The 23,050-nt window shown below is 46.4% G+C and overlaps 1 protein-coding gene across 7 annotated transcripts in view; it reads left to right on the plus strand.

Annotated features, from left to right (window-relative positions):
• The window catches only part of Obsc (Obscurin), a 153,097-nt gene extending 138,479 nt beyond the window's left edge, over positions 1 to 14,618 (plus strand). For all 7 annotated transcript variants that reach the window (XM_077646463.1, XM_077646467.1, XM_077646468.1 and 4 more), the window contains 14 exons: positions 193 to 404; positions 684 to 828; positions 1,845 to 2,076; positions 2,545 to 2,696; positions 3,652 to 3,784; positions 4,353 to 4,487; positions 6,444 to 6,605; positions 6,807 to 6,981; positions 8,034 to 8,316; positions 9,397 to 9,583; positions 11,037 to 11,112; positions 11,223 to 11,372; positions 12,072 to 12,263; positions 14,285 to 14,618. In XM_077646463.1, coding sequence (XP_077502589.1) covers positions 193 to 404; positions 684 to 828; positions 1,845 to 2,076; positions 2,545 to 2,696; positions 3,652 to 3,784; positions 4,353 to 4,487; positions 6,444 to 6,605; positions 6,807 to 6,981; positions 8,034 to 8,316; positions 9,397 to 9,583; positions 11,037 to 11,112; positions 11,223 to 11,372; positions 12,072 to 12,263; positions 14,285 to 14,324 — 2,274 coding nt within the window. In that variant the 3' untranslated portion in view covers positions 14,325 to 14,618. The remainder of the gene's footprint in view (positions 1 to 192; positions 405 to 683; positions 829 to 1,844; positions 2,077 to 2,544; positions 2,697 to 3,651; positions 3,785 to 4,352; positions 4,488 to 6,443; positions 6,606 to 6,806; positions 6,982 to 8,033; positions 8,317 to 9,396; positions 9,584 to 11,036; positions 11,113 to 11,222; positions 11,373 to 12,071; positions 12,264 to 14,284) is intronic.
• The last annotated feature ends 8,432 nt before the right edge of the window (positions 14,619 to 23,050 follow it).

Raw genomic sequence — 23,050 nt, forward strand, 5'->3', positions numbered from 1 at the left:
CGTATTTTTCACATCCACTTTTTCTTCTTTCGTCCTGCACCCACAAGGTCTCTATTCTGCTGCTGCATAGCTGTATGGCTCTGCGCGTGTTGTCACCGCCTTTTTTCTAAGGATAAATTTTCTGGCTACCCCGACTGACGTTCATCAGCGAGGTCATCGAGTTACAACAGTGTGCTTCCTTGCTTACTGCAGTACGCCAATGCATCCTGCCGGAACACGTACAGAAGGAGGCCGATGGAGTCATGCTTTACGCACCCGAGCAAGATGATATATCCGCCTGATGAGGTTTACACGCCACCAATGAGTCCCGACCGAGAGATCTCCCGTTCGAAAGTCAAGTCTGCGCCCATCGAAGGACCCGGAAAAGGTCCCAACGACCGCATGGACATCTCTTCCGAGAGCAGGTGCGTCCTTAATTTTTTTTGATAGTCTTTCGGCCTTGGGTACGAATATGCAGGCATTGCCGTACTCTACAGAGTCAGAACTTTGACGCTAATCCTCAGTGGTAGCATGCCAGTCTCAACAATTTCAAATGCCCCTCCAGCGGCAGCTCGGACTGCTGGAGCAGCTGTCACAAAAGCACTTGACCACAATTGCTTGATTATATGCACTTTGCTTTATACACGTCACCCTTTTACGCGCTGTTCTACACTTCTATTAAACATTGCTTGTTAATCACGCAGCTACCAGAGCGGACCCGATACGTACCTGCTTCAGCTCCGAGACGTCGACTTCCCGCTGAGAATTCGCCAGTACCTGAGGGTCGGCGCATCCCGAAGCCCAAGTCTCGCTGCCAGTCTCCGCGAAAGGCACTGGGGTGGATTCGACGTAAGTTTTTATTTTTCTTAAGTTAAACAGGTTCGTACTTTTTTGAGTGCGCTTTAAATCAAACAGCTTGTACTTCATGTTAAAAAATGTGTTCAGACCTTACCTTTTCTTTGGCTTTTACTTGCGAGATTTTCTATTTTGTTCAGGCTATTCGTCAGTCTTTTCTCACCAAAAAGCAGTGATTATCTCTCTTTTTTGCTGTTACCGTTTTTATAGCTATCGCGACAGCTTAGTGATGCAAAATCCTGCGTTGAGAAACGATATGCTTGAGTTCTTTGGCAAATAGCAGCAAATGTTGCAGAAATAGGCAAGTGTGGATATGTCGCATAATCTTCAAGAATACTGGTTTTACATTCTTCCCATTAGGTGCTATTTTATACCAGCATTGGACATGCACTTTCAAAACAAGCTGGGCTAGATTTACAACTCTTTAGGTTCCCTTCGCCCTTCTTTCTCACAAAACTGCAGTTCCAATGTCACGTTCAATGTCATCTTTCTTGTGTAACACTGACCCGCGTGCAAGTTTCTCAGATTTTCCACCGTATTTGCGCGACTAAGGCTCTCAGTAGTGGAGACCGGAATCTCTGACCTCTATTTCTGGCGTCATTCGTGTCGACAGAAGCAAAATTCCACAAACCCCCGAACACCAAGATTTTGCTTCACAATAAGCAACCCGTTTATGAGAACAGATTAAGCTGCAGCAAGAAACCAACCATTGCGGCGCCTCTGCTCCAAAACTGAGCACTGAATGTGTAGCAGTGTGGGCAGACTCATTACCTTTAATGCTCCGGCAATTTTTCCGGACCCTAGAGGAAGGAAAAAAAAGGAAATTCATGTCCGGTGAAGAAACTCCCACTGGGCCAAGCGCTGGTAATCTGAGATCGAGTGCAATGTCGCTGTATCTGTGCGAATTATCTTTTACGTCGCAGAATGCACAGTCATACTGCAGACATTTTTACAATAACTGTGTGAAACGTATTAAGATAAAAGCTTACATTTCCGTCTGATGCGTGCAGATCAACGAGCGCGGTACAAGGAACGTGTACCCGCAAGTCGTCGTCCGAGAGCGCAGGAAGTTCGTCGACGTCATGGACGAAGAGATCGACGACGAGAAGAAAGGCCTTGGCACGCGGACCTTACCGCTGAGGTTGCAGCGAGAAGTGGGCAGCCTGGGCTACGCTCACCATCAGATGGAGCACCTTAAGCACGAAGCCTGGAAGGACAAGACGTCCAGGGAGAAAAGCATCGGTGGGTCTCCTGCCCTCGGTCGACTTTTCCTCGAAGCCTGTGGCCACGCCCCCTATATCGAAGCACTCACTCTTACGGAAACGTGACTCAAATGCATGCCACACGGCCATGGCAGGTCTTAATCTACCTCTCAAAACTTGCACTCAAATGGTACTAAATGTGTTTGGACCCCAATAACGGAACACAATTTGCCACAAGTTTAAGTGGGGCTTTAAACTGAGTAATAGACGAACTGCAACACTGAACTGAAACGACGGCCGCCAAAATATTGTACGAACGATGTATGCCGACTGAAAAAGTACATAGTAATGCGCATATACTCAGGAAAAACGTAGAAATAAATAGTAAAAACGTACATTTTGTGATACTGCTTTCTTTGCAGTAATAGACTTCTGAAAAAGCCGCACGAATGGAAACGGCCGCCTATTTGTCATGAATTCATTTCTTTCTCCCCTGTATCTTTTGCAGGAATGGCGCCATTCTTCAGAGAGAAAATGGAGGACTGCGTTATCCAGGAAAATGACGAGGTGGTCTTCAGGTGCCTGGCAGTCGGAAATCCAACGCCGCAGTATTCTTGGTTTAGGAACGACAGTATTCTAATTGAGAGCAGCAGGGTTCAGGTGAGTATCCCGGGTACTTGCTTCTATCTGGTCCTATAGGCTACATCAGACGTTTGTCGCGCGCTAATCTTTTTTCTATAACATTCACATGAAAATCACGAAGCAACCGCATTCCGAAATAATATTCCTCGTGCGTGGGGATTTTCTCTATGTCAAATGACCGGTCACATGGTGTGTCACGTGGTCGTGACGGCAGTACAGCAAGTAGGCATGCTCGATCCCGGCCGCGGCGGTCGAATTTCGATAGAGGCGAAATTCTAGAGGCCCGTGTACTGTGCAATGTCAGTGCACGTTAAAGAACCCCAGGTGGTCGAAATTTCCGGAGCCCTTCACGACGGCGCCTCTCATAGCCTGAGTTGCTTTGGGACGTTAAACTCCTCTAAACCAAACCAAACCAAGTAGGCTTGCATATGTACTTAAAAGGGCAGTGTTCATATGACGAGCCTGTGCCAATGAAAGAAGCTTGGCCACGGTAACAGCGGTGTGCACGACTGGCATTCAGCGTTCGTCTGCAGGGATATCCACGGCTCCTGGCTGCGAGCTATTTTACCGTGACACATACCTTTCCAAACAACTCGCGTAGTACATTGCATCGGACCATCTTGAACGTGGTCGAAGTTCGCGTCCGTGGTCACGATATTTCGAGCGAAAACAAGTAGCATCCAGTGAACAGAGCAACTCGCCCCATGGTGAAGACCCTGTATCTCAGGCGATAAAGAAAACAAGACGAACTGAAAAAGTAAAGATAGCAAACTTGTCACCCCAAGGCTGTAAATAAAATCCTGCTTTCACATGCAACAGCGTGTTGCTGAAAACTTCAATCAGCGACTTCGCATCACATTGGGCGGCATAACTGCTTATTTATCAAGCATAAAGACTTTGTCTCCTATCTCTTGTGCCTTATTCATTTCGTAATTACGTGTCCTGATCATTTTTTTTTTCACAATCTTCTTAGATCACGCAAGACCCTGATGGAAGGTCTGAACTTCGACTGAAGCCTGGAAAAGCGTACGACGTTGGCCTGTTCAAGTGCGCCGCTAGGAACAGCCATGGCGTTGCCCTGTGCCACGCTAGGCTAAAGATTGGTGGTTAGTAGACTTCTTGTGATCGACTTTCCGGTTCTAATCAGTGTTCTTTCTTATACCTCGTATATTTGCAATCAAAAGCGTCCTCCCCTTGAGTTTCAAACTCATTCGCACCACAACTAACAAAGTCATTTATGCAGTATATCGCTTATGGAGCAACTCATCGCCTAAATGAAACTTTCGACAACAAGCAACTTTTACATCTTGGTCAGGTGGCTGAAATCGCTGTATACGTGTATGCAGTTTCCGCAGCCTGTGAGCCTAGCGCTCATTCAGCGTGCGCATATCTTTGGGAAGTTATTTTTTCTTCGACAACTTTGCGTGTGCACACTACGTAATACCATTTTTAAAGAATAGTTTTAAAGAATAGTAGGTCTTCACTGTTTAAAACATGCACCTTGCCTCGCAATGTCAGCGTGGGCAATCGAAAAGTAGTTCCATAGGTCCTTGAGCGAGGTGAAAGTTTTTGGTCTCTGAACGCATACGCCGAACAAATAGCACATTGTGCAGGCTCATTCCTAGTGTTCTTACCGCGGTTCTACAACGTGCCTTGAATTTGTTTCGTCCACAGAGAAACCGTCCCGGCCTGAGCCGCCCATCTGTAAACAATGCTCATCCCACCAAGCGTACGTCCAGTGGTACAGTCCTAAGTACGACGGCAACTCGCGAATTTTCTGCTTCTGCCTGGAATACAAGGAAACCTTGGGTAAGGTCAACGAGCCAGCAGAGCCTTAAGAGTGCTTCACCTCATTTTAACAAAGTCCAGTAAGGTTCAGTCTGCGTGGCCACAAAACGGACATATATCATTTGAATACGACTTTGGTCTCGGCTAGCAGTATCATACTGGGGGTTTACATGAGCCCGACAGAAGTCGGGTTAAGTCGGCTGTCGGGCAGAAAACAGGTTGTCGGGCTCATGTATACGCTAGGGGGTCGAGCTAAGTGATCGTCGAGTCGTGTGGGCCAGCGCGGCTGCAGGGGGTGGGTTGACTCGTCCCGATGTTGGCCCGACCCGGTTGGAAGGACCATGTATACGCTGCCGCATCGGCTTAGCGCCTCCTCTCCTGCCTCCTCTCTGGTCTGGCGGCGCTGCGCAAACATGGGCGCTCCTCCTCCTCTTCTAGCATCCGCGCGTGGTTTGCTTGCTCGACGCTAGGGGTAGCGGCGATCTCTGCCCGACAGAAAATGCCACCGCCGCGGCCGGGATCGAACCCGCGTCTTTCGGGCCAGCAGCCGAGAGCCATAACCACTCAGCCACCGCGGCGGCAGATGTACAGCATGAGGTATTTCACAGAGACAGTAAGATGACCCTACACGCGAGTAAATTTAGTTTACCTTAGTCTTTTTTTTTTTAGAAATTCTAGCTGTTGACAAATCAATAACCGTCTCAAACGAGCAACTTACGAGCTAATTCAGAATAAAAATGAAAGACTGCTTCATTCTACGCCACATAGCAACATAATTTTCAAAATGATGCCCGAAAGAAATCACCTCCAACACTGTGGATACCATGCAGCGGCTAAATAAGGTGCCTGAACTCATTACTTTAGCTGAGCGATCCAGTCTGACCGTATGCGCATCCCCTCAAAATATGCGCGTTCCGGTCATTTCCAATGACAGAGGCAAGCGCTTGCTTTATTTTTTCCTTTGCGCCAATTCGGTTTTGCGTTGAAAAGCTTCACTATTGGTATGACCCAAAAACGCCACAACAGGAGGCTTCAGTATTATATGAACATCTGCGAGCGCTCCCTGTTCGACGCACGCATGCGTATATTCGTGAGCCCTCGGAAGTAACGCCGCTGTGGTTGAATTCAACTTTCCACCTGTATTTCGTGCTCACCTCTAGAAAGGTTTCGGTGTTGAGCCACAGCAATGAGTATGTTATGATTGGCGCTCATGACTACGGAATCTTTAAAAATAAACAGGCAATGAACCCACGAGTAAGGCGATCGAAAGAACTCCCCGAGAAACATATCTTCGCGGATCTCCTAAGCAGTTGTGTGCTGCTGCTAAAAGCAGCAGAAGCTGGTAACAAGGGCCGTTGAGGACGCTTTAATGAAGAGTTCTCGGTGATTCCTGCGCATGGTATTTCTGCAGCCAACGTGTTTTACCTCAAAATAGCCGCAGCGAGAATTAGAGAAGGCTGCATTATCTTCAGTATATTGCTCACATAGCCATCGTCCACTGCGTATTCAAGACGTGCGGATCTATCGCTAAGGCCGTGTGGTTTTAAGTCGTCGTGATATCTTAGCATATTTATATGTTAGCATATATCTTAGCATACCTTAGCATAGCGATATGCTAGTCGGCTCGAAACTTTCCGGCCGCTTCCCCGCGTAATCTTATCCAGGCCTGGAGTAAAGTAGTTGATCGATATTCGCTATAGCAAAAGTCTATACGTGAACGTGGAAGCGTGGTATCAATTCTTGGCGCCGGGATGAAGCAGTACTCTCATTCACAACTCGTAAAAGCGTCGTTATAAATAAAGAAAAAAAGACTTACCCTTCACTTCACGCCTTGCTGTTTGCACTTCACGTTTTGAAATGCTTTACCCAATGATAAGCAACCTTTTCTTCCGCAGGGCTGCTGCGCCTCACTGCGCAACCGACCCTCTGGAGCATTTATGCGCAAATAGAACAACACTGTTCCTCTTCATTTCTCAGGGGCAGAATGGACGAAAGTCTCCGACTCAATAACGCAAGAGTTCTGGGTGATTCCTGACTTGAAGCCAGCGACGTCATACATGTTCCGTGTCAGCGCTAAGAACAAATACGGATGGAGTGAGACGAGCCTGTCATCTGACCCCTGCACTACCGCAGATGAAGGTGGGGTCACTTTCTGCAACCTAGCTTTTCTACTTTTCAACAACTGTGAATAAAAAAACAAAGGATCTGGAGGCACTGAATGTCGTGAAGTAATCGGAATGAACTGATGGGTAGTCTTCAATGTGCGCATACTAGCCGCTCTAAACGGAGCCAGCCAATCATGGTCCTGTTTAAGGATGCATGCTCTTGCATCTTCTTCAGGAGCGGCACAAAAGATCCAGCTTTCTCGAGAGCACAAGCACCAAGAAGAAATATTCGAAGGAGAGTACGAGCTGGAGACCAGGGTTCCCCTCGACTACGGCCAAGAAACCTCACCAGTGCAGCTGGAGTCGGGCCAGCTGAACGACTTGTACACATTCAGCTCGGAACTTGCTGTGTAAGCAATACGGCGCTGTTCATATGCTCTTCCCGTGCCGGGTGGTATGTGGAGGAATTAAATGCACACTGTTCATGCTGCTTCAGTCGTAACTGAAGGCATATGTACAGGAAGCTTTACCGTCGTCGGCCAAGGGCCTCCTCTGCATAGGAGCACACTGTGCACGGGTAACGACCGTCCCCTTGCCCGCAGCTTTATGCACCTTATTTCTCTCCCGACGCACTCTTACTATTCCTAACGGGAGAACTTCGCTTAAACGACTTCTACTTCTCGTGAGTAACGAAAATGAAATTTTTGAGGAAGGTCTCGATGAAAGAGAATAACTTAAATCAGCTCTGGTCAAATGTTTTAGGAGAATCCCCCAAGGTGGAGTATATTTGTAATAAGGGAGTAATTATTCATTGCCTCGTACCCAAGCGCAGCCATACAGCTACAAAGGAAAGCTATACAGCTTTATCAGAAACTTCGCAGTTAAAGAAAAATTTGGACCAAGGCGAATTTTTCTTTAACTGCGACGAAGTTTCTGAGAATTGAGTTTCTGAGTGAGCTTTCCTTTGTAGCTGCATGGCTGCACTTTGGGGGATGCCAATGAGCAATTACCCGTTTAAGACAGCTCTGAAAAATGACTGGAGGAGTTGGGATCAAGTAAAAAGCAATGTTCGCTTGTTCATCATAAAAATATAACTTGTCGAGTACTGTGCCTTTAAAAAAAGTGGCACCTGATCACATATGCATTCGCAGTATAATAAAAAAGTAAAAGCAAGTACAGCATAGATCATGCTTTGGTACCACTGCATCGTGCAGTTTGCAGCAAGGAGCATTGACAATGTGCTGTTCTAGTGTGTGTTGAGCAACATTTCGTTTCAGTGAGGCTGGACACTACATTCAACTCTGGTTTTTGCTAGCGCTTCCTTCTTTTAATGTTCCCTCGCCACTCTGAAGCTTCTAGGTCCTTCGCACACTAAGGAAGCCTCTCTCTAACTGCTGCCCTTTTGACTTTTAAACAACCGACCGCAGTTACACAAGTCGTCTGCATTGTTCTTTGCTTTCAGCGGAAGGTTTGGAGCCGTCGTCAGCGGCACATCCAAGAAACTTAGCAGCGGCCTTGCTTTGAAGGTCGTCCTAATTAACACGGACCCCGAGACATCGGCCCACCGAGAGTACGAGGTCCTGAAGAGCCTTCGGCACGAGCGAGTTATTTGCCTGAAAACGGCCAGCGTGCACGACGACGTAGTCGTTCTCGGCCTGGAGAAGCTGTGCGGCATGGATGTTCTCACCTTCCTTTCGATGCGCCACACATACAACGAGGACATGGTGTCACGAATTATCAAGCAGGTAACGGCGGTTGCTGTTTGTTACGTAAAAAATGCGAACACAAAGTTTCGATAACACATACCCTTAAGCTTCTTTGCCTCGGTAAGATTTCGGAGACAGCACAAGAACGCTTAATGGGTGATGCTGTGGAGAGCATAACTATCGACTTTTCTTCTTTTTTTCCGTAACACGAAAATAAAAATGCCTTACTAACTGGTTCGGTACATAAATTATGACCTAAATCGCGCAGCGGTCGAACAAGCAAGTTATTTCTCTATTTTACTGCACATATTTGAAACTCTCTGAACGATTCCTCGTTATGATAATTTCGTGATTAAAGAATTAAGTTGGGCTAGTTGGTGCTTTTGGCCCACAGACTGCGAAATATTACTAGCGTTAAAATACAAACGACAAAGAGTCCTTGTGTTTCCTGTGTCTTTCTGCTCTTTGTCCTTTGTATTTTAACGCTAGTAATATGTCGCCGTCTGTGGATAATTGCGTATTCAATTTGGGAGGTTCCTATTGTGAAGCTGTTGATTTTGTGCTTAATTATGTCCGTGAACTTACACTGCGCAGCTTAAAGTGATGTACTGATATAACCTTTTCAAAAGCATAAGCAGTTCTAGTTGGGCTCGGTAAAGGCGGTTCATGACTATAACAATTTTCATACAGTGCAAAAAGGCCTAACGATCACAGAAGAAACATAGTATGCACATACAGCGCCGGTGTGTTCACGCATGTATATGTTCCTTCTGTGACCACGCGATTTTCGCGCCGTATGAAAATAGCATATAAGCAATCTACTGTAGAAGAGGAGTGCCTGTCCACCGTTTCAGTCTATTTGCGCTCATGTTGAAATCTTTTGAGACAAAACCAATTCATTTCGATATATAAATGGAATGAAACTCAAAGCACACAGTTAACTGACTCAGTGAACGGTACTGTGCAGATTCACGCAAATATGAAGCGCCCAGTGGCCCCAGCATTACCGACAAGCACAAATTAACATCCATTACTTAAACTGCGACATGCCTGACCCCCCCCCCCCCCCTTCCTTAACCCATTCACTGAGTCCCTGTATCGCCCGTCGTCTCTTCGTAGGTTTTGGATGGTTTGGAGTACCTCCATTTCCGCAGCATCTGTTACATCGAACTGCAGCCAGACAACGTGGTGCTGACTGATGCTCACAGTTGCAATATCAAATTGGTGGACTTCGGTTCAGCGAACTTCGTGCCAAGAACAGGAAAGATTCTTCCACTGGACACAAGTGCCTGCCTAGAGTACCTAGGTCAGTATCGGTGCTGGTGTTCCAAAGGAAAAACAGACGAAAAGAAGTGTTTAGCCAGAGAGCAAAGCCAGTGTGAACATATTTTATTCAAGATTCAATATTCCATTCGAAGCAGGAGTGGTCGTATGTGGTAAGTGGGGTTTAACGTGCTGAAGCGATACATGATCTATGAGGGACGCCGTAGTGGAGGGCTCCAGATTAATTTAGACAAGCTGAGTTCTTTAACGTGGTCTGATGTCGCACAGCACATGGGCGTTTTTGCATTTCGCCGCCATTGACATGCGGCCGCCGCGGCCGGGATTCGATTCCAAAACCCTCGGATCAGCAGCTGAAAGCCAAAGCCACTGAGTCACCATGGCGAGTCCGAAGCAGAAGTCGTTGCGTGCAGCTATAGTCTCTTCTTGGAGATACATTTGCTAACAAAACTGCAAAGCCAGCAATAAACCTTCTGGTAAGACCGAATTCATGTGGTAAATAAGAGTTCACTCTAGGGTATATAATGGCTCTCCCAAGGATCCAGACGGGGCCAAAATTCGGGCTATTTGTAAGCATTCATCATGTTCATCATGTCATGTTCATCATGTCCATGATTCCGTTTCATCATGTCCATTGATCCCATTGACACATTGTTGTCGTCTACCTCAAAGTCGTGTTTTGTATCTATGTATGTTTTCTTGTAAGAGCTGAACATGTCTCAGTGTATTTTGCTCACTTATGTTTCGCGTGATGAATTTATATTCACGAAGCTGTATTTTTTCGCCCCTCCTTCTAGCGCCTACTTAAGGCCTGCGGTATTTGTTAAATAAGTAAATTATCGCTGACGTGCCCATGCGGCCGCTTCTGTTTTTCATTCTTGTCATTGAAGCGTCAAATTGATAAAAGAATCTTCGCCGAGAGAGTACTGCATCGCAGCGCCAAGTTTTCAGCGTTTTCTATAGGCAGGACCGCAACGGATCGAAATGAAGAAATTGACATGCCCGCAGATCAATGGTGTTCCGAGTGACAACCGAAAATTCCCTAAATTAGACCCACAAGTCTTTATTTCAAGCCCTTTACCCTGTGGCAGCTAGAAAACTCCCGCAGTTTAGAAGGACTGTGACAATTCTGGCTCCTAAAATTTTCTGAAACTCCGTAAAAACTCCCTTTTTGCCAAATTTTACTTCTCAAATTCTCTGAGAAAAGGAAAATGCCCCGAACGGAACATCACTGCTGCAGATAAAAACGACCCCCTCTTCGGTTCGGTCGACGCAAGCGCGACCGTGACTTGGCGGTGCGATTGAGTTCAGTCAAAGCTCGCGTGGTATACATCACTTTTGCTCCCGACAGTAGGTCCTAAAGGTCAGCAATTCTTTTCTTTTTTTTTTCTAGCTCAGGACAAAGCAGTCTTGACTGCGGGGCTTATTTGAGCGTCAGTCTTCGAGAACTAAATTCTCTTTTCCTTCCACCTTCTCAGCCCCGGAGGTGCTAAAAGGACATGAGGTCTGCCACGCCACGGACGTTTGGGGAGTAGGCGTCCTCACATACATACTGTAAGTACTCCATTTTAATAGCTGGCCTCGTTGTAATTCTTTAATTGCTTGCGGGTGTCCCGTATTTGTCGACACCTGCAGTAAACAGTACCCCTTGCCACTCTGTGCAGGCTCAGCGGCCACTCTCCATTCCTTGGTGTGAACGAAGAGGACACGAAGACCAATATTCTCTACGTGCGCTACCACTTTGACAAGCTGTACAAAGAAGCTTCTACGGAGGCGACGAGGTTCCTCATGCAGCTCTTCAAGAGGACACCCGAGTAAGTGTCTCATGGGCTGTAGCTACAGTTCGAGCTTTGTCGTCGCTTCTGAAGTTTAACCAGAGGCGTAGAACGCTTATCTCTTTTTGGCTTTTAACCTGTAACGAAGAACCGCTGACTGAAACTACGGGGAAGCCACCTCATCCAAATTGTGAACCACGGCAACAGAGTGCTTAGAAATCAGCGTGGATGCCTGTAAGTCATCAGATGAGACGTTTCCAGGCCACATTTGGGAGACTCGGCCAGCGATGCGCAGCTAAATGTGGCACAAGCGAGTAATCTCCAACGAAGCTCGTGCACGGGAGATTTTCTGTCATTATTTCTTTCCCGGCGACCGGTTTGGCGAGAGAAAAGGGTAGAGAATTTATCATAAAGTCCCTTCCCAAGCAGCACAAGTAATTGGCCCAACATAGGAACTGTATTGGCAAAGCTTGCCCTACAAAGGACCAGGATGGGACCATCCTGTTTCAATATTGGGCCGATCACCTGTGCTGCTTGGGTTTATACGTTCACAGTCTGCGCATCGCTCGAAAATGTCGTGAGCAACGTCATTTGGCAATCAATCTCCTGGATTGCATGTCGCCGCTTCGGCGCCACCTATACTGCAGCAACTAATTAATGGGAGGCGACGCGCGCAATGAACGACCGGAATGCCCCTGGCACTTTCTTAATACCGGTGGTCGCTTATTTCACTCGCAGGAAACGGCCCGCTATTTCGGAGTGTCTCGAGAACAAGTGGATGCTGCCCAGTGAATTCATGCTACGAAAACGCGAGAATTCGGTCTTCCTGTCACACAAGCTCCAGGAGTTCGCCGCCAATTTCCACTTGAAGAAGAAGAACGCCAGCACAGCGGAAAGGCTGTCCAAGCTCATTGGTCTGCAGCTGTCAAGGTATCAAGCGCGTCTTTTGAATGCGCTATCCAGATGTGCATGGCGCCAGATCCTGCTCGCTTTCAGCAGCTAAGGCCCTTGGACGCGGAGAACACAACACGTGCGCGCGCAGTGCAACAGAGCACTTTGGATCAGGTTAAAAGATGGCAGTCAGTACAGCTCACTGTGTAGACTTCTCGTAGGAACATAACGCAGGTAGCTGCTGTAGGCATGTGTTTGCCATCAAAAGCTACATAGCTACGTGGCTAGGCCGTTTGAGCCTTCAAGGCGGTGCACGTTTATGTAGCACACGTTTCAACGCACCACAAATTCCAAACAAATCGTTAAAGTGCGCATACATGAGGTTAGTAACCATGTGAGCGCAAGATGTTGCAAATGTAATTTTAAATTTATGCCATCATTTCATGGTTGCACCAGGAGAGGTAAGTCTGAATTGCGACGGCAGCTGTGCATCTTGTCAAGACATTACATAGCTTATTCAGCTCTGCGTTATCACAACCTACACTGGCGCTCATGCTAGCTTCCTCACTGTTTTCACACATGAAAGTATAGAAAGAAAAGCGATTTAATCGCTTTAAATTAACTGACACTTTTCTTGTTATTTTAGTGGTTGTGGCGAAAATTCCCATCGCCCCTTACCGAAACATCTCGACATGCGGGAGGCGTGGCCATAAACAAATTATCTTTTGAATTATTGACGACGCTTTGATCTGAGAGGCTTGTAGCAGTGCTGTACAGTTTTTCGGCGTAAGGCCAAGTACCAGAACGCATCTTTTTATAGAATAATTCAGGATATGCAAGTGTCGATGCCTGAATTCAGAAAAGAGATCTGCCATTCCGGGTGGTTCAGCGAACACTTTCAAAAATGTTCAAAGATAGGGTTTTTGGGGTAAAAATATGGCTTTTGCGGCATAGTATTGCCAGTGTTGGCGGACACCAGAAAACCGGTGAATTGTCTTAAGTAGTAAGCTGGTTAACTAATTTTTAATAATTAACTTTTAACTACTAGACTTAGGCGCCTAGTTGCAATTAGAGATTTGTGGCCGGCCGTTAGTAAGAGCGACATCAGTTTTTATAATTTCGAAAACGCGATTGGCAGTATGACTCGACAAAATTTGGCATTTTCGACTAGTTACGTGCACTGGAGGGGTTGGTTTGCCTGCTTGGTTTCGAAAGCGCGTGTATTTTCGCACGATGCAACCAAATTTTGTCGAGCCACAGCGGCAAGGGTAATGGTGTTTTCGAGATTATAAAAACTGATATGGCTATTATTACCTACCGGCTAGAAATCTCTGATTGCAACTAAGCGCCTAAAAAGTTTATTATTAAAAATGAGTTAACCGGCTTACTGCTTAAGACTATTCACCGGTTTTCTAGTGCCCGCCAACACTGGTAATAATATGCCGAAAAAACCATATTTTAACCCAAAAAGCCTATTTTTGAAAATTTTTGAAAGTGTTCGGTAAAATACCCGGTATATACTGCAGCGCAACCAACAAGCATGCCAGCTGCCTGAAATGCACTCCGTGACACCGACGCTGTTATTGAGTGTTCTGGATTAGATCAGGTTCTTTAAATATGAATCAGAAGCCTACGATCCTTCTTCGCATCTTGCACGAGCTGTAACGCGTTTCCGCAACCAAAATTGAAAGAATCGAAGGAATCGCGCTACCCTTAACCTCCTAGCGCACTTCGACGAGCCAGGATCGTCATAAGCAGACTGTCATTTCTGGCTCATGACGAGTCGAGCTTGTCGTAGGCGAGTAGATCTCTTCCCAACCATTTTTTTTGTTTGCCGATAGATGGCAGCACGTGTACTAATCGACCATTTTGGTACAATTTTCGAGGAAAAAAATGCCCCCGCTGGAGGTTTAACATGCGCAGTGTCATGGCAGTGTTGCGGAGGTATGGATGAACGCGCTCGCGCAGCAGGGCGACGCATCGTGTTTTAGTGAAGCTGACTGCAGGATTTTTGCCGCATCTTGTTTTTCACGATTCCTTTGTTTCTGTTCTCTTTCCAGGAGCTCCTTATCCAGCATTGAAGGAAGCGGGGATGCTTGAGCGAACACGAAGGCACTTCGCAGACAGCAATGAAGAGGCCTGTTTATTTCTGAAATTCAAAATGGCTGTTACATGTTAATTTTACCATTACACATGCGCAAGTGGCTCGGCAAAGTGTTCGCCACAGAGACGACGTCGTCTGTCGGATGTATCATGAGACTGCGCTCGGTTGCAAATATTTGTTCAAGCGCTGTTAGCAAAACAGAGAGGGAAAATGAAACCAGCCATTCTTCACATACTCGTCAGTTTTGTTGAGTTTTTGGACTGTTGAGAATAAAGATATTTATATGTGTACAGAGCCTTGGAGGCCAAACACCCTGACGGGAGGCATTTTTGCTGAAGTGGAACTCGCAATAAGAACGATCTCTGAGCTCTCAGAACAGCGGCATAAAGAAAGGCCGGCTGTGTGGAAGAGATCAGCGCACTGTCTTCGCTGTGCTTCTGACCTTCAAAATTTTATCAACTGTGCAAAAATATTGTGAACGCAGATGAAGGACTTTTATAGAGGTGGCTTCTTTTGCTACCAGGCCGCCGCGGTGGCCCAGTGGTTATGGCGCTCGGCTGCTGACCCGAAAGACGCGAGTTCGATCCCGGCCGCGGCGGTCGAATTTCGATGGAGAGGCGAAATCCAAGAGGCCCGTGTACTGTGCGATGTCAGTGCACGTTAAAGAAACCCAGGTGGTTGAAATTTCCGGAGCCCTTCACTACGGTCTTCCTTATAGCCTGTGTCGCTATAAACCATAAACTATAAACCACAAACCAAATCTTTTGCGACCAAGCTTCGCAATAAAGAGGTCATAGTTAGGCGAAGAATCAAAATAGTGCAGCATACCCTCTGAGCAAAAGAACAAAATACAGTTGCAGACTCTCTAGCAGTGTTGTTCCCTCTCTCTCTCTCTCTCTCTCTCTCTCTCTCTCTCTCTCTCTCTCTCTCTCTCTCTCTCTCTCTCTCTCTCTCTCTCTCTCTCTCTGTGGGGCGAGTTAAAACGGTAAACTCGGCCGCTTTCAGGGGAAGATGTGATGTTCCTAAAAGTAACTAAGCTTGGTGAGTTGGGACAAAAACATTCCTGAAAGTGCTGTACCGGTGCAAGGGGCAAGGGGTGGATTATATGGGGGGAGGTTTAAGCTGCAGCTTGATGTTTGTAAGTGATTATGGGGTGGAGGTTAGAAAAGTCCCCAAAGGCAAACTCTTCGGTACGTAGTTCATCTGCGATGTAAATAATACAGAAAAATGAATACGGCTTGGGGTGCCTTTAGCGCCGTGCTCTTTTCTTCGTGTCCGTCTTCTTAGCGCGCCCACTCCAAGTCAGATGTCTAAGCTTCTACTCAATATATATCTTCTAACGTGTATTATTGATTCTGAGTCACTGGCTTCTTGGCACGGCTCGCCGGCCTTAGGTTTTATACTGATTAGCTGCTCTATTATTTGCGGCTTACCAAAAGGCGGCAAGTTAAGGTGATTGAACATCATTGCTATGATATAGACACACAAAATTTTGTGTTCTCAATTCCTTGCTAGTTTCACCACGTCGAGATATCTAATTACAGCTGTTGTGCACTTGATACGGCGAATTTTAGAAGCATTTAATTCTTAGCATGCGCAAGCATTCTAAAACTCGTCGAGTTAGCAATACGCTTAAAAAGTCTGCCCCTCGTTTGGAATAGTACAAACAACAAATCCTTAACTTTTTTTTCAGTTGGCAGGACGACTCGTCGTCCCTGTTATTCATATCTTTTTCGTACTTTTTTGAGCGTACACTAATGATACGGTGAGCACAGCCAGGCACGCGGCGTCTCCCGTTCGTAGGAGTGGCGATTACCACTAAACCACGGCGTTGACTTTCTACTGTTCCCACGAAGGAGACCGCTGTACCCCATCCATGTCCGGGCCCACGAGAAATAAAGATGATTTCAAAATGAGCACCAGTAGAGAGCACCACCTTTGTCAACGCGTTGCACGTCCCATCTTCAGGCAATGCGCTGATTGGGCAATGAAAAATAACTTCTTGTGTTTAATATAGCGATACACCCCGTTCAAAAGTGTCTCAAATTCTCTAGATTCAACGCTTAGATACCATCAAGCAGCCACAAACAGTACGCTCAAGGACGGCTCAGTCATCCTTCACGCCCGATAAGAATCACCTCACATCTAGGGGTGTTGCCACTCCCTTACTGCATAACAGGCGAGCCTTGCAAGTCGAGCGAATGCCGCCATTCCAAAAGACGAAACGCAATAACACTTCGAGTGTAAAACACAGCCTTGCAGTTTTGAACAACGACGCGATGTCATTACGTTTAGGCAATTTGAAGACCACTGCGCTCTGATCAGCGAGCTTTTCAGGGGCAGTATAAAAATTTACTCGAAACTAATCCCGCTATTTGTTTAACTTTAGAATTTTTCTCCGCCTTCCTTATACATTCTTAAAAAAGAAGGTAGTAACGGCTGCCGTTACTACCTTTTTAACAGTTACTACCTTTGTACTACCTTCTTACGACCTCGTTACTGTCATGCTGTATACAGCATGAAATCATCGAAGCAGATGAGGGCGGTGGATTTTCCGCATAATAACGTATGCGAACATGGCAATGCTGCAGCGTCGGCAGCGTCGCCAAAGCAAACGCGCATCAGTGGTCTGGAATCAACGCCCCAAGAGCTCCGTCGCTCCTGCCGCATATTACTTAAACACGCATTTCCAAAGGCAAGTGCCGATGATTTCAGCCTTTACCAGAGTGTGCAAGCAGCCTGAAAATGATGGGCTGCTGACGCATAAATTTCCTAGCTGCTGCACATGGCTGCAATGACGACACATTCGTGGAAATCAAGACAGCGTGCGAGGCGCTATTGCTGTCTGCGTATTGGCCGCGACATCATACATTGGGGGCACGGTGACAAATCTGTCGTCCAACATCCCAAAATCGCTGTTCCGATCCTTGCTAGCTGAAATTGTTCTCAGCGCTCAGGGGCAAACGACAGGTCAAAATACCTCGGGGCGATTTTTCGCACCTGAACCCAGACAACACCAAACGTCCTGAGGACGCCCTCAAATGATCAAAACGTCCTCATCCCGAGCAGGACATTCTGAGTATACCTTCTGAGTGAATCAAATGTCCTCAATTTGTACTTTGCTGGACGGCTCGAGAATGAAAATTCCTCAAATGTCCTACAATCGTCCTATCGCAGGATATTACTGCGGAAGCGCACTGAGGTCAAACCAGCTTTATCTCTCACACTCGGCTTTCATTAATTCAAAACTGCAGATTCATTAAACGATATCCGTGTAAAATAGAGATGTAATGAAGGAGACTGTTGTGAATCCAAAAAGCATATGCCTTGAGGACATATCTTACGATATTTTTTTGCTTTTACACGTGTTCCTATGTGTCGCATGCTCCTGATGGGGTTGGCCTGTTCAAGCTTTTGGGCCACTCATCTTTTCCATTCAGGCTGCAGAATTCAACACCAGAGAGCTATAGCTCTTTGTGGCTCATGGTAAACCCGTGCTCTGGCTCTTATTTTTGCTTATTATGGTTTTCTTCGCTTACATTAGCTTTGAATACGTCACTTCCATAAAAAAAAAGCTCTTGATACATATCCTTATAGTACTGAAGACATCATATATTATCCTCAAGACATCCTGGGTATGCGCAACGGATGGACAAATGGATCCCAGCTGGACTGCATACAGACCGGTTCGAAACAACCTGAGAACGTCTGAACGTTCTCACGCGGATATCCTGCGGTCATACTCAGGACGTCTTTACGTTGTCTTGGAAAAGGCACGCATGCATGTATCCTTGTCCTCATGAGAAACAGAACTAGGGTGACTCGTCCTACCAGTTTTCCAAATAAAGGAAGCGCGGCGTAACCACTGCCATTGCCCTCTTTGTGTACACGCATGCGGATGATATGGCCTCTCTGGTTCAGCCGGCCAGCAAAGGCGGAACGGGTGCAGGACTGCGTCACATTGGCCACCGGCTCCACGAGGAAAGGACGGCAAAGTTGACAATGTAAACACAGAAACGCGTGACGTTCGTCATAATCTTGAGGTATGATTTGCTTTCAAAGGATGACTACTTCCTATTCTGAAATAGTTTTAGTAACGAATTACTTCATGGTGCCGGAGCTGTCAAAGCCATAATGCACCACGCTTTAAAAGACTACATCACCGCATGCCTGTGATTGCAATGTTGAACGACGCATTTCAGTTAACTGTACCTCGCTGCAAACCACAACGTTCGCACAAGCCACGGCACAACCATTGCGTTCAACTGCAATACACAGCGTTGCCGTAGGTTAAATGAATAAATTAGTGATTAAATAAACCACATGACAACGGCACTCCCCGTTATTAGTGGTGAGACAAGTTCGGAACGAATTTTCTCTTTCATCCATCGGTGACATGTGTCATAACGCACAGAGTCAACATGAACTCCGCAGCGTTGCATGTCGCCTCTGCTGGTCCGCTGCGCATTAGTTCTGTTAGCCTCGCTGAGCAATTCTTTCTTTCATGGCTCAACGCAGTAGAGCGGCGCCTAGTGTGGAAGAGGAGAGAGCTCTCGGCACCAGGTTTCTTGGCGCAGCCAATCTACTGGATGAATGGCGACCTTCGGCATAGTTATTTGAGGGTGCTGGTAGTGGGTTGTCGGATGGCTGCGAATTTGAGTGAGGTCTGTGAAAGAAATAAAAACAGTACTTTGGCATTACTTATCCATTTTGCCACCCTCCCCCTGACGTATTTTATGACAATGGTTTCGAGGCCACTGCGGTTGTTTAGGCTGACCATGGAGGGAGGAAAACTCAGGAGAGGCACTGCCTATACAACACCCTGGGAGAAAAGTGCGGAGAAAATCACACGGTTTTTCTCGATCGGGAGGCCATCTTGTCCGGGCGCAGCTTAGCAACGGCGTCGTAGTTGCTGTTTACAGACTGAACGGCAGCAGCGGGACTGGGCTACCAGTCGAGCATTTCGCGGTGGCTGGGAGAGGCCAGTTGTGCGCATGCGCCGTTACCATGGCAACCGGAGAGGAGCAAGGTGCGGCGTGCGCTTCGCCGTCGCTCGACCGACGGAGCCATAGAGTTTCTAAATATTACCTAGAGCGAAAGCTGGCGCCACCATCTATGCGAGTTTCTGAAGGAGCCACGAAAGAGCGTTTCATCCATCGTGGGAATGCCGGGAAGACAGCAAGGCGCACTTGACTTGGCCCTAAAACATGACTACGACTGCAGAAATGCAAGTTTTCGCAAATTTTATGTTGCAAGGAAACGTTGTTTTGCAATCAGTATGTCCTGTAATAAAATATGTTTGCTGTACATTGTAATAAATTAGCAAAAAAGCAAATGATAACAGAATTTGATCATGGCTAGAGAAGGTATTCTTTTCATGCCGCCAAATGTAGCTAACTGTGGAAAATAATTTTCACAGCCAAATATTCTTTCAAAAAAAATTGTTAGCGCTTAAAATGCTACACTTTAGAGGCTTCTGTTTTCGTATTGTGAAAAATAAAAACGTTTCGTTGGTGTAGTCGGCTATTGCGGGACGCGCCATATGTCAGTGCATAGGATGTTCGCGCAGTGAGAAACTGGCCCGAGCCCCGCTTTTCTATGAGAAACTAGTTCGCGCACACTAAATGCCTGCTCTCGGCATGTCCTGGCGCTGCGCTTACAGATTTTCCCAAGAAAAACATCAATTGGGAAGCGTAAACCTCTCCACCGCAGGTAAGTGACGGGCGTGTTCATGCTAACAAGTGCAACATGCGGGTATTTGCTTGAATTAATCCATGAGGTGGAAGCAGCTCCTGCATATGCAATGCGCGGCCACCGCCAGTCTTCTAAATGAGCCAAACACAATCCTCGGGGAGTATACGTTAACACAAGTTGCGCCTGTCAAAGTACTTTGCGCTTCGAAAGTGTCTCCGGGACTCCTACGAGATATGTGCAGAGCGGGCGGAGCGGACTGTTGCGTTGTCAGTTCGCACAAAAAAAAAACTTGTTCCCGCTGAGCAAAACCCAGCTTGCGGCATAAATGGCTCCTAGTGAGGGGGCAAACGGAATTTAGGCCTAGCAGGCACCAGACACTATGTGCTCTGCTCACTTCGAGGCAAGCGCCTTCGGATGTTTCGGATCTCAAATGAACTGCGTGAGTAGCTGCAGTGCACAACCACAAGGCGCACAAAACATCAGTGAAAGCTACAGTAGTGAAAGCGAAACCGAACAACCAAAAAATCCAATCCGCAGAACAGTTAACAAGCCACTAGATGTCAATCCAGTTTGCTGTCTTCCCAGCATGCCTCGGGCGTCTATGGTGGACGAAGTGAAAAAATTGGCTGTGGTTTAGCTCTGGTTAAACCTGGAGTGACACGGGAGCTACATCTGGCCGAGTGGAACTCCTCTTCGCAGGGCGTTCCTTCTTCATCTTCGTCCCTGGACATGGATTCACTCTCTCCCCCTCGCCACTCACCCCCCCCCCCTAGCCGGCAGCAGCAGCTGCCCCTCACCACGTGACCAACCACGTGACCAGCCACGGCGCCGCCACGGAGCTCAAGGGGTAACCACGCTGAAGGCTCGAAGAGCTGGCGTAGAGTAGCTCTCGCTACAAAACCGCCAGCTTTCTCTCTAGAGTACACCTCTATGGTCGAAGTCAAGCGTGACGTCACGCGGATGAGCAGTTGTGCGCATGCGCCGATACCATGGTAACCAGAGAGACCCCACAGCTGCTCTTCGTCGCCGCCTCGCCGCACGCCGCTCTATCACCCGAACCCCGCGTCGCCTGCTGAGCACTGCGTATAAAAGGCGGAGATGTAATGGGCGTCTGTATCACAAAGTTTGACATGCATGCAGAGAAGGAGAGTCCAGCCGCTGCTAAACGGCGCTATAGACAAGAGAAGATTAACTATTCTGATCCTGAGGTTGTCGCCTGGCAGTTGGCAAATCAACAAAGAGAAAATGAGCGTCAGAAGGCGAAGAGAGCAGCGAAGACGCCCGAACAGAAAGAGGAACGCCTTGCCAAACGAAGATGCCAGACTGCCGAGCGTAATAGACGGCACGTAGCCACCGAAATAGAGCCTATGGAAGGCGTCAGTCAACGCGAACCAACAGAAGAGGATGCGAAGGCCCATCGTGTGACTGATCACACCATTCACGTTTCCGAAAAACAAGCTCAGCCAGGGAAACGTACCTCTCGCTATGTATATCCTAACATAGCCGAGCTAAGCCACTGCCAATTTTTTTTGTTTTTTGTATTTGTTGAGCCTTTTGTCGAATTTTCCACTCTCAATAAATGGCATCTAATGTTATTTGAGGATCTAAATATAGACCTCCTTGCAAATAGCAACGTAAAGACAAATCTAAATTAAGTAATGTCCTCTTATTAATGTGAAAATATCATTGATCAACCCACAAGGGTAACTGATTACTCTGAAACATTCATTGATGTAATGCTTCGCAAGTTTTCATTCTCAAAATATTCTTTTGGGAGTGTTTTTTTCTGCAATGAGTGACCATATGCCCTTTTTTTGCTCTATTTTCATTAAACAAAGAAGTCTCTAAGAATGCCTACACGCGTCAGATAGCAAATTCTGAGTGCATTGGCAGCTTTTGCTCCTTAATGAGTGAGAGTAATTTGGAAGGGCTGTATCACGAGAATCCTTCAAAAGCCTATGATATTTTCTTACAAAAAATAATTTAGAATTACAGTTGTTCCTATTTGTTACCTTTAAGAAGCATAGGAAGGCCAGGAAATAATGGATCACACCATCACTGTTCAAATGCATCAAAGAAAAAAATGCATGTTCTCCTGTTTCCTAGAAACAAAGAATGAGGCTAATCTAGTAAAGTTTAAGAAATACAGAAACAAATTAAGCTTGGACCTCAAGAAGGCAAAGAATGCATTTTATTGAAATGCTATAACCCCTTAATTAATAACTCAAAACTTCTTTGGGGAGCTGTTAACAAAATTATAGGCAATGAACGTCCACGTATATATTTTTCCAAGCTAGACATAAGTGGAACAGTCCACTCCGGTCTGATGCTTGCAAATCAGTTTAATGCGCATTTTTGGCTTCGGGTGTTTTAAATGGCACCGAAAGAGCTACTTCATACATTCCGACTTGTTCTTTGTTCCGATCATCTGTTCTTGGTGCCAACTTCACGCAAAGAAATAGCATTGATTGTAAGCGCGCTGAAGTACACATGTTCGCCCGGCAACGATGAAATCAGCATTCTCCCCATCAAGACAGCTATCTCTTATATTTGCGGTCCACTTACCTACATTTGCAACAGAATGCTAGTAACTGGTACGTTCTCTGATATAATGAAAGTAACACGAGTTACAGCTGCATTTAAAGGTTGTCGCAAAAATTACCTCAATAACGATAGACCAATATCAGTACTCCCGATTTTTTTTGATAAGCATAGCGTGTTATTTATAAAAGATTGTATCAGTTTATTGAAGCTAAAGACATAATCGCTTAACACCAGTTTGAATTTCAGTCCAGAAAATCGACTGAATCTGCGTTACTGCATATAAAAGAGAACATCCTCGAGAACTTTGAACCGCGGCTTTTTACAGTGGGAATTTTTCTTGACTTCAAAAGCCGTTTGATTCTATTAAACACCAAATCTTGCTTCTAAAGTTAACCGCATATGGTATCCGTGGGCTGCCACTTTCATTAATAGAGCGCTACCTTGCAGGCAGAATGCAATACACACAGCTTCACGAATTCAGGTC

The sequence above is a fragment of the Amblyomma americanum genome, chromosome 1 (genome assembly GCF_052857255.1).
Source record: "Amblyomma americanum isolate KBUSLIRL-KWMA chromosome 1, ASM5285725v1, whole genome shotgun sequence".
NCBI lineage: Eukaryota > Metazoa > Arthropoda > Arachnida > Ixodida > Ixodidae > Amblyomma > Amblyomma americanum.